General features: G+C 38.2%; 2 protein-coding genes across 2 annotated transcripts in view; both read left to right on the top strand.

Annotated features, from left to right (window-relative positions):
- Positions 1–5,495, top strand: part of LOC106111488 (DDB1- and CUL4-associated factor 8) — an 8,763-nt gene extending 3,268 nt beyond the window's left edge. The window contains exons 6-10 of the mRNA XM_013293606.1: positions 243–411; positions 936–1,081; positions 1,808–2,006; positions 2,863–2,982; positions 3,400–5,495. Of these exons, the coding sequence (XP_013149060.1) occupies positions 243–411; positions 936–1,081; positions 1,808–2,006; positions 2,863–2,982; positions 3,400–3,543 (778 nt within the window). The 3' untranslated portion in view covers positions 3,544–5,495. The remainder of the gene's footprint in view (positions 1–242; positions 412–935; positions 1,082–1,807; positions 2,007–2,862; positions 2,983–3,399) is intronic.
- A 542-nt stretch (positions 5,496–6,037) lies between these two features.
- On the top strand, positions 6,038–9,869 carry LOC106111621 (glutamic acid-rich protein-like). Its single transcript, XM_013293755.1, has 3 exons — positions 6,038–6,243; positions 7,653–7,836; positions 7,944–9,869. Exons 1-3 carry the CDS (start codon positions 6,139–6,141, stop codon positions 7,994–7,996), a joined length of 342 nt encoding a protein of 113 aa, XP_013149209.1. The 5' UTR covers positions 6,038–6,138; the 3' UTR covers positions 7,997–9,869.
- The last annotated feature ends 1,411 nt before the right edge of the window (positions 9,870–11,280 follow it).

The following is an 11,280-nucleotide window of genomic DNA, read 5'->3' as shown; positions in this document are numbered from 1 at the left end:
AAAAACAGGCGTCAAGTGGGAGCATATCCCTGTTTCGTCTGATAAGTGCAGGCTGAAGGCCTAATTTTAGTCTTTTCCACTATTTTTATACAAGTAAAGGATATAAGGGGATGCATTGGTAGGAAAAATATCCTCTTTTTGTGTGTCGTTCACATCTACAAATGCCGATTTCTATGGTAAACGAGAACTTCGCTATTTTGGCAAATTCCAGTTACTAAAACAAATAAATTGTGAATGTGCAGATTGGTGCACGTGCGCCACGACGGGCTGACAGTGCCGCTGTACAGCGTGGACGTGGACTGCACCGGCAACAAATTGCTGGTGTCGGGTCGCGACCGCTACATGCACGTGTACGACCGCCGCCGCCCCAGTGCGCCCGCCGCCTCCTACTGCCCCTTCCACATCGCCATGGTGAACACCGCACACAACCACACCACACACGACTACACCACACACAACCACACTTCACACAACCACACCACATACAACGACAACAATAAAAAAAGTCCATAGAGTTTAAAAAAAAATAATAACACATACAACCACACCCACACATCCACACCACATTCAACCACACCGCGCACAATCACACCTTACAGAACTATACCTCGCACAATCACACCACACATACCATACACCGTACACAGCTGCACCATCGCACCTCATACAACCACATTACAAACAAGCACAGCACCATACACAACCACAGCAGTCATATAACATATGGTCTCACTGGTTCCTGTTATTGTTAACATTATTGCAGTTGAATGTTAATCCTATTATTAATCATTACTGGCCAGATGTAAACCAAGCATTGGGGCAACTAGGCCATAGTCAAAGCTGTCTCACTGAGTCACTTTAAGTTATTTGAAATTGTAAAAACACCACACAATGTATACTTTCTGGTATTTAACAATATTGTTTATATGTTACAGATAAACAACAAGAAGCGACAACAGCCGCTGAATAAGCACCTCACCTGCGCGATATATAACCACGACGGCACCAAGATATTGGGGACATACAATGACGAGGACATATACCTCATTGATACCAAAAAAGATGAATACATCGAGGGCAGGTTGGTTATATATTATGACGGAATCTATCTATACTTCTATACTAATACTAACTGTTGCCCTACGCTTTGTCCGCTCAAGATTAAGAAAAAAAAGTAGCCTATAATGTACCCGTCTATGTCAGTGAAAGTCCGGTCAAAATCGGCCCATAGGTTTCGGAGACTCGGAATAAATGCGGCTTGCGGACAGACAGACAAAAAAAATTAAATGTAGTTTTCGTTATCAACAACGCAAAAACATCATATCAAAATCTGGAATTTTTATTTTGATGTTACAGACACTCCGATTTTGTTATATGTATAGACTAGCTGTTCCCGTGCGCCTTCATCCGCGTGAAATTACGAAAATTTTATTTTATTGTTAACATTTGTCAAATTATCAATAACAAATGTCAAAATAACGACATGACATGACAAACCTTAGCAATCTTTCTTTCTTGATGTTGGCAGCAACTTATAGTCTCTTTCCCACATTAAGGTTTTCATCCGAAATATTTACCCCCTAAGTTTAATGGCGTGAAAATATATAGCCTAAAGCGTGACGTTAGTGTAGGGCTTTTTATTAAAAAAAGAATTATTCAAAAATATGCTATTATTGCTGAGATGTTAGGCAACAAAGAAGTGTGTGTTTACGCTTTATTATAATAGTATAGATAAAAAAGCCGAGCCCTTTAGAAGGGACGTATAGGGTGATAATGATGATAAGTTTGAAGTGCATGTGTTCGGCAGCGACATGTCTGCGGAGGACGCGGTGGGGTACCGGCGGCGCTACACGGGGCACCGCAACAGCGCCACCTTCAAGGGCGTGTCGTTCTTCGGGCCGCGCAGCCAGTACGTGGTGTCGGGCTCCGACTGCAGCTACCTCTACATCTGGGACGCCGACAGCGAGGCCATCGTGCAGTGGCTGCAGGCCGACGACAGTGGAGTCGTCAGTATCTAGACTATTAATAGCTGAATTTAAGAAATAATGAAAAAAAAATTGAAATTGCCCCATTATATTTTGAGTTATTTCAATACGTACAAAAATCTTCTCTTTATATTAGAACTAGCTGTTGCTCATAACTTGGCCCGCGTGAAATTGAAGCCTATGTTACTCACTGATAATGTAGCTTTTTGGTGAAAGAATTTTTGCAATCGCCCCAGTAGTTTTTGAGTTAGTTCAATACGTACAAAAAACTTTCCTCTTTAAATTAGTACTAGCAGTTGCTCCTAACTTGACCCGCGTGAAATTAAAAAATAATTAAAATTATGACCTATGTTACTTACAGATTAATGCCCTTTCTAACTTAATTCTTAACTTAATACTTCTAATTTCCCTTCACAATAATAGTATAGATGAAGAGGAAGGATTTGAATTTTTGTCTGTATTGAAATAACTCAAAAAGTACTAGGCAGATGTCAAAAATTCTTTCACCCTTAAAAAGTTACGTTATTACGGCGTAACACATACATTTTTTTTTATTCCACACAAATGAAATCGTGACCAATATTATATAATTATACTTTATCTTGTTATTTGAATGTAGTCTCATAAGACTATAAATACTGTATTTTGTTTAAAATTTACAATAAAAATATACATAGCTCACAAAAATAGACATTGAAATGCCTTGTAATTTTGTTTGTCAATAGTAACGTAATTCGACGTAATTCGACGAACGTTGGAATGATAGTCCTTTCACAACTTTCATCTGAAACTAGGATTTTGCTGTAGATAAAAATTACTTGTCTATTTTTTTTCTATTGACTTGTTTTGTATCTGCATTTATGTATGTTCTGTGCAGGTGAACTCCATAGAGGGGCACCCGCGCTTCCCCGTGCTGGCCACTAGCGGTCTCGATAAGGACGTCAAGATCTGGGTGCCCACACGGCAGACTGACCCTGACTATGAGGGCATGGAGAAGGTATCATCAAATAATACTACAGCTTGAATATTTTTATGATACAACAATTTCCATAGTAACTGAAAATAATGTTTACTAACATCTTTAATCTAAATAAAATTGGCGTCTGTATGTAATATGGAAAGAATAAATAAATCACGAACATGGTTTATTTACAATAACGAAATAAATAAATAAAAAAACATTTTTTACATGTGTGTGTCTGTCCGTTCTCAAGTTCGCGTCAAATTAGATTAAGTTATTCTGTGTAATCTCTGAAAAAACTTGTTGGAATTTGACGAGAAAGTAGCTCAAATATAGATTATATAATTTGCGGCGCCGAAAGTGCAAACGAGCGCTATATTAACATGGTTTTTTTAGTTTTAGTTTATCAAAGAATCCGTCTCTGCTTACCCTGATTTTTGTGAAACATTCCAGGTGGTACGCGAGAACAGCGTTACAGTCCGCAGTCCGCTGTTCAACGACTTCCTCCCTGCGATATACAGCGCGTGGCGCGAGGACAACCCGCACGCGCTCGGCAGGAACCTCGACTTCGACGGCAACGCCTGCAGCGCCTTCTAGAACACTCTCAAACATTGTACGAGCTACGACATTCTACAATGTTGTAGAGTCATCTGGAACATTCTAGAACGTTGTAAAATTATCTAGAACATTCTAGAATGTTGTAAAATTATCTGGAACATTCTAGAACGTTGTAGATATTACCTGGAAGATTCTAGTGTTGAAGAATTACGTGGAACATTCTAGAATATTGTAGAATTATCTGGGACATTCTAGAACGTTGTAGAATTACCTGGAAGATTCTAATGTTGAAGAATTATCTGGAACATTCTAGAATGTTGTAGAATTATCTAGAACATTCTAGAACGTTGTAGAATTACCTGGAAGATTCTAGTGTTGAAGAATTAACTGGAACATTAGAATGTTGTAGAATGATCTTGAACATTCTCACACTGTTTCTATACAGCTCTAGTACATAGCCTTTTAAATTTGCTAACACAATTGTATCATATTTACTATTATTCTTAAGAGGCTTTGTTACTTTGCTTATGGGACCCCCTTAGTGTCCATAACATTTCGACAGTAACTGTATAGTCGAATGCAACAGAAATAATAAATTATAACAAAGCAATCAATTTTAACGCAGACATATTTGTATCATCAAATTAAACTATAATATAATGATATTATGAACTGGAGAAATGTATCCATATAATTTGTTATTTCAATTGAATTCGAATATATTTGACAATGTAGTGCCAAGAACTAAAGATCTCACCTTGTCACGACTTTTCTGACAGTTTGACAGAACTAAAAGCGACAACGCCACTGTCAAATCTACGAAAAAGAGTAAAGTCGAGCAAGAAACCATTGCAAATGTGTTAGCAGAATAACATTGACAAAATTGGTATTGTGTAACCAAAAAATATTGTTGTTTCTATGTTTTTCGTGTAATTTTATTATCATCACATATAAAAACTGATTTAAGCTTTTTTATTTCTTTAAATCTCATCTTTCATACAAAATATGCGTAGAAACATCTCGTTTTATGCATGGTTTACATATGAGCAGTAAAATAGATAGTAGCGCTGGCCTGGCACGTAGTGTGGACACACTGGCACGATGGTTAAGCCAGTATGCGATGTTTATGCCGGTGTGGGCAAATACTGGCATAATGTAGACCTGACTTACATTAAATCTGACCGTTTCTTATCAAATCTACAAATATGTTATTCACTCGCTGTATTCCATTGTTACTTTTTAAAACATTAAAGGAATGTTTTGTTTTTTATATTTTATGCCTGTGATATATCTTGTGTTTTATTATAGTAGTTTAGATTGTGTACCCGCTACACGTTTACATACAATTTCAAAATTACCAATAAAAATTGATATAAAAAGAAAAAAAAACTGCGTTCATGTCTAGATGTCATTTGGTAAAACGAAAATTGTCTTTATCGTATACATTAAAATATTCAATTAGAAAATGCTTATTTAGTGAAATACTCTAATATTTGTGTTTTGCTTTTAGTATTAAACATGTGTATCGGTATTTTAAAAGATTTTTGGAGTGTCCCACCAAATTGTAAATTGTTTAATAACAATCAAACGTGTAAAGTATTTGATGGGAATATCGTATTTTGTTACTTTATCTGAAATTGACGTCATTTTTAAGCTATCTGAGCGTCTATCAGCCAGTGGTGGGACAGGTCCTTTATTACGTAAGTATAAAACAATTCATATATTCCAAATTTATGATACACCGATGTAAAATGTTTTAGATTTATAGAACTTTCCTAAAAAACTAATTGTGAAACAAGTATATTAATCACAAAAATCTTTTAGCTTACATTGTTTTTAATATAAAGTAGTTCCTCAACTTGCTAGAATATGTACTAGACACGTCCTTTTTTCTTTCGTTTTTAGATTTGTACTAAAATATGTGAGATTGCATCATCCATAAACATTCGTAAGTTAGTCTCAATTATGTAAATAAAGGATACGATTTATTATTTCTTGTATTTTTATTTAACATAGTTTTAAACGCGACTAATTCACATGATTTTTGTTATAACTAAATATAGTCATGGTCTTTACCTAAATGAGTAGTTCTTCAGATATTAATGAAATTTTAACTTCCTTGAATATGACAATGTGAGAATAAAAACTCGGTGACATTCGAAAAATGTTTAAAGCAAAAATACCTGCCATGTTCTTTTGAGTGTCATTGAAGTTTCCCGCTATTAAAAATCCATTGATGCAAGCGCCGCGTAGTGTTATTATTCGACACTAATGGCGGTTATTGATTATTATTTTCTCGTTTAATTTAATAAATATGAGGCGAAATGCAATTAATGCAATATTAAACAAATCTCTATAGGTTTTAACATAAGTTACCAGCAATTGAGACAGTTTAAGTAATGTTATTACGAAAATGCGATCTAAAAAAAATTACCCACATGCTAGTTAGGCTTGTTAATGGCGAACGGTTCTGACCAATCAGGAGGCCAGCGTGTACAAGCCCGCGCCATCTTCGTTTTCAAACTCATCTCCATCGCGCCCGCCCGCTCACTCGATCAGTCAGTCGTGCGTCGGGTTGGAGTAACCATATACCTAGCGTTTTATTTCTAGTAATTAACAAAAATCAGAACAATCATGAGCACCAATGAAAATAACAGTGAAGTGGCCGTTGACAAGGTCGGAGACGAGAAAACTGGGGATGCGAAAAGTGATCTAAAAGGAGCCAAAAGGGCAGCAGAGGTGAGTGCACATGTCAAGCTAAATGTATTCATTTTATCCGCTCGCCATTTTATTGAACGCTTGCAATATAGGGTAAAGTTAATACGGTCAAATTTAAAAACTATAATTAAAGTCCCACGTGGTTACTAAAAGTACTTTGTAGGAGTGTTAAAACATTGAGGGCCGGCGTATTTTTGGATGTCATTTCTGACTTGATACATATTTTAGTATGTGAGCTAATCGATGACTCAGTATTAATGTTAGATCTATTTAATATGCTCAAAGTATAATACTTGTAATATCGATTTATCAATCTTTTGGAGGTTTTCAGCTTTGTTTACCCGTTTTACGAAGGCATGACCTTGGCAGAAAAAAAATATGGCGCGGGAACGTACGCTTGCCCTCAATGATTTGGTTATAATTACAAACAAAAATTAAACGCGTCTTGTATCTATCACAATTAATGAGCTTGTTTGAATCTTATAACTTGTGGTTTGCTGCTATTTTTGACTAATTTTCGCACTTCGATTTACGGTCGTGTAGCGTGACGCTAAATGGAAACATGGCCGGCGAATGTCAGTGTGTGTTGTCTTATGTAGCATAGTTGATATCATTTAGTTACTTATTATTTCCTAGCAGCACTAAGACTACTAATTATACTAGTGGTAACTACAATAAAATTACACAGGTCGCACAATTGTGCATTTATTTTGCTTATCGTTACACGAAATGTAGTCAATGACCCGGCGTATTTGCATGTAGGTGTTTTGAGTGTTATAGTAGTTCAGACTTCCTTTGTTTTAAGCGTTGGAAACTTTAAGTAATCAATATTGAAATGTATTTACTACAAAAAATAGGCGGGAATTTAAAAATTCTCTTCAAGAGCTATAGCATATCTTTTGTCTCTCTCGCGCAATGTAACCTAAATTCAAAACACGACGACACAAATGTATCGCGCGTGTGATATTTTAAAATGAACACAGCTTTAAAACATCACATTTTTATAAAAAGCATGCTTTTAAAATTTTAATTGCCATGCTTGTAATGAGTTGGTGTTCTAAGCCATAGCGTTTGTCTGTTGTGGCGTCATGGCTTCGCCTTCCGTTAAAATGTGCCACAGCATTTTCAGCCGTATGCCACCGGTACCGCACTTCGCCTTTCTCTTTCCCGCACATGAATGTAACCCACGCTATTTTATTCGTACATTACAAATAGTTATCACCTGCTATTCATTATCTTTTGAAAATGCATAAAATTCACATACTCTATCGGTCGATTTTAGTTCGTGCAGATTGTAGAATTCAACAATTGGCCGATAGCCAGTTCTCACTTGTTTGATCCACTCGTACTAGTAAAAATGCAGTTTTGTACAATACTTTTTAAGGAACAATTCCCGCCAAAATAACCTTGTTTTTTTTTCATTTCAAAAGGACAAAGCGACGGAAGCAAAAAAGGCGCGAAAAGAAGAAAATGGCGGCGGTGACGAAGAAGCACACAGTGAAGAGGACGATTTGGAAGGAGAAGGCGAAGGGGAAGAGGACGATGACGAGGAAGTAGACGAAGGTGAGGAAGATGAAGAAGATTTGGAAGAGGGTGAAGAAGACGATATCGAAGGTAAAATATCTTTTACTTCTTTTATCTATGTCAAAGTTAAATGATAAATTTCAGAACAAAAATGTAGCTTATTACTGTTATTAATATTATTTATTGTATTGTTGCAGATGAAGAGGTTGAGGAAGAATTATTAGGGGAAGAGGAAGAAGAGGATGCGTAATACGCTCCGTGCCTCTATAAGGACAATGTCACAGTGAAGTGTTAGTGCACGTGACGCCCGGACTGGCGCGGCCTCGCCTCGCCCCAACGCACCCTCTGGTGCACCCTTGTATTGGACGATTGAAAGCGTTCCTTCACAATGACTAATACACCGCGATATGCGACGTTTTGAGACATTCTCAAACTTCATAAGATATAAACGTGTTGCCATTTTAAGTTTTAATAGTCGAATTTTAGCCCGCAAATTGCCAGATAGTAATGAATTAATAGTAAAATGGACTAATACAAGGGTGCGCCGAGTCCGCGGCCCAGCGTCGCGGCGGCCGGTTGGGAACACGCGGGGCCGACGACGCTCCCACCTAAAACGGGTGCAGTTAATTTAATAAATGACAACAAACCGTAATTAAGTCGAATCCAATGCAGATTTTCAATTTTTTACAATGTTATAAGTTTTAAACAAAGCGGTCCGATGTACATTGCGGCGCTCGCTGCTAACAATTAAGACTTAGTGGAATGCTGTTGAATTTTTGTCATGAGATGTACAAATGTGTTTTCTTTTTGAAAGTAAACTTTATATCTAAGTGAAAATTTGCTCTGTATTTAGAAGTAATCCTATGAGCCCGTTAAGTGGCAAAGTTGTGATATTTTTCTATGAAAGTCACGACAAAAACTTTTGTTTAATAATACCATACGTAGGAAGTAAGTCGCAAAATTAAATTTATCCTTTTTATAATCGATGAGAGATTGTGTATATATAATATAGAATAAGTGAAGCCTAGCATTTTGTAAGCGGCAATGCAACTTAGCGTGTTCGCTGCAATTTATATACCACTCTCTTATTTTCCGGTGGCACCTTCGCGCCCTAATTGTGTCTGTCGCCGGCGGGGACGAATTCCCGCCGCGAAGCGATTATTATCGAATCTGTGAATTTGTAAAGTTGAAGTGGGTCGGCAGTTGGAAGCCGGCGCGTCGTCTGCCGAGCGCGCGGTACACTTCACGCGACAACATTTGATAGAAAAACATCACAATTTTGCTACATTATGACGCTGCGCGCGCCCGCCACCCCGCCGCTGATAAATAGCGTGACGGTTGGCGCGGCGCGGCGCGACACCCAACACCTAACCGGCCCGTAACTTTGTCCATATTGTTAATTAGGATAGAACCTTCAGTTCGGTATTCCAATTTCGAGGTGTGGACTAAGAGATTCCTAGGTTAAAAAGTGATCTAGTAAGTAGGTGGTACGTTATTTTATGAAGCGACGCCCGGGAAGTCGACTATGGCGGCGGCGGGCGGAGTGGAGGGGTACGCGTCGCTGCGCCCCCCTCGCGCGCGCGCGTGGCCTCTTTCGATTTGCCGCCGGCGCCCCCCGCCCCGCCCCCGCCGGCGTCCGTCGCCCCTCGTACCGCGGCTCGGCGACGCGTTCCCGCGCGTGGAAAATAACCGACTTCGCGGTGTCCATTGCCGCGCGGCCGAAGTCTGTCGAACGGCGACGGCCGTGCCACCGCGCGTTGGACCGCGACGCGGGCTGACGTCGGCGGCCTGCATCACAATAGTCGAGCCACGTCATATTTTTTTTCAGCAAGCATAGACTGCGGGGTTATTCGAACATTTAGACGAGAATGCTTCGCTGCCGCTCGCGCATCGAAGGGAGCAGAACTGTTTTTATTAGCATGAATTGACATAAAAATAAAAGAAAAATGAAATTTAATTATCTTATGAATTAAACCTATCGTCCCGCCTTTCGTTTGTGGTAAGAATGAGCTGTTTTCATATTGTGTACGTCAAATGTGAACCTTAGAACGATTTATTTATTTGTGATAAACACTTGATTTTCTACATTTGACAAAATAAATGTAAATACAACCGATTTTAAGTAAAAAACGTTATTTTGTTTCTTAGCTTATTTATTTGTCCCCGAGTAGTCGCTTGTACTGATAAAGCATGAGTTGCACACGAGAATTACAATTTTAAAGATAGCGCTATAAAAATATGTTGCGCAACACTGACGCGTTCGATCTGAACGTCGCTGTTACATATTTTCCTAAAATTATTGATATTAGACAACTCCGCAATGTGTTCTGCAGAAAGCTTACGAGGTCAAAGATTCCTCTTGTTTACAGTTGCCAAGCCATTGTTACGTAAAATCTTAAAGGAATTCAATTACCATTGTGCGTCTTAAATTTATAACCGATCAAGAGGGCTGTAACTGGGGGAGCCAACCTAGGGTAGACACCCCATTTCCGGTCTTATTATTATTCGATCAAGTTAGTATTATTATGGTGTTATTGCACCTCTAGTCGTATGTTCAAAGACCCTATTCATATAAAGCAGCAGGTAAATATGTTAATGATATTTCTAAGAGACAATTTAGTGGTATAACGGTTTACATCTTGGAATGCGATAGTGGTCTTTCCACACGAGCAGCGACCTCTGTTTCAAAACTATTTAACACCAGGAACTTTTAATAGATGGCGCTGTATTAAGTTATATCATTGTGCTTTTGTCTCTGGTTCGATGGAATAATGAGCGGGCTTTTTAAACTTAATTTTTTTACCCGGTGAGAGGCATAGGACATAAAAGAATTTAAAATATAATTTAGTCTGAGAAAAGTGACGTTATGAATTTGTAAATATTAAATTTTAATTACTCGAAATATTCTTATTTTGAGTACTTAAAATTGGGTGACATGCAAGATAAATTGTGCCGCTTATCCACTGCTATTGGACGTCGCAATGATCTGCGAATACTTTCAAGGTTGCATTTGATTTGATAGTTGCAAAAAACTGACAACGATTTATAAATTACTCACTGATAATCCACGGCTGGACCCTCTCTAATAAGCATGAAGATCAACTTACTACATTCCCATAAACTTGACCAGATCACCGCATCGTTAGATCAGCAATAGTAAATCTAATTTTTATCTATCTACCAAGGGTCAAGGCTCTCCAAAGAAAGCGGCTTATGTAGTGGAAACATACGTTGACCATAAAACATTGGGTAATATGTGGGTAGGTAGACTGCCAGTCTGACTGAATATCGAGAAGCCCAGGTCTATCAGGCTTCTAAGTTAACCAGCACTTTGAGTATTAAAGTTTACCGGTTCCAAAACAATGCTTTCGCCTTTGTTAATTATTATGGGTCATCGCTTTAACAATTGGTAACCTGACCATATTCGATTGACAGCTTATTTCCTCAATGTTCCTTTGTGATGGTGACGTATCTAATTTGTTAAGGTTGAATGATTCAATGAGTAACCGCACAAGTCCAATAGCGCGACGGCGC

Source organism: Papilio polytes, unplaced genomic scaffold, assembly GCF_000836215.1.
Source record: "Papilio polytes unplaced genomic scaffold, Ppol_1.0 DF824158.1, whole genome shotgun sequence".
Taxonomy (NCBI): Eukaryota; Metazoa; Arthropoda; class Insecta; order Lepidoptera; family Papilionidae; genus Papilio; species Papilio polytes.
The sequence above is the reverse complement of the archived record's forward strand: the minus strand, read 5'-3'. Positions and strand labels throughout refer to the sequence as shown.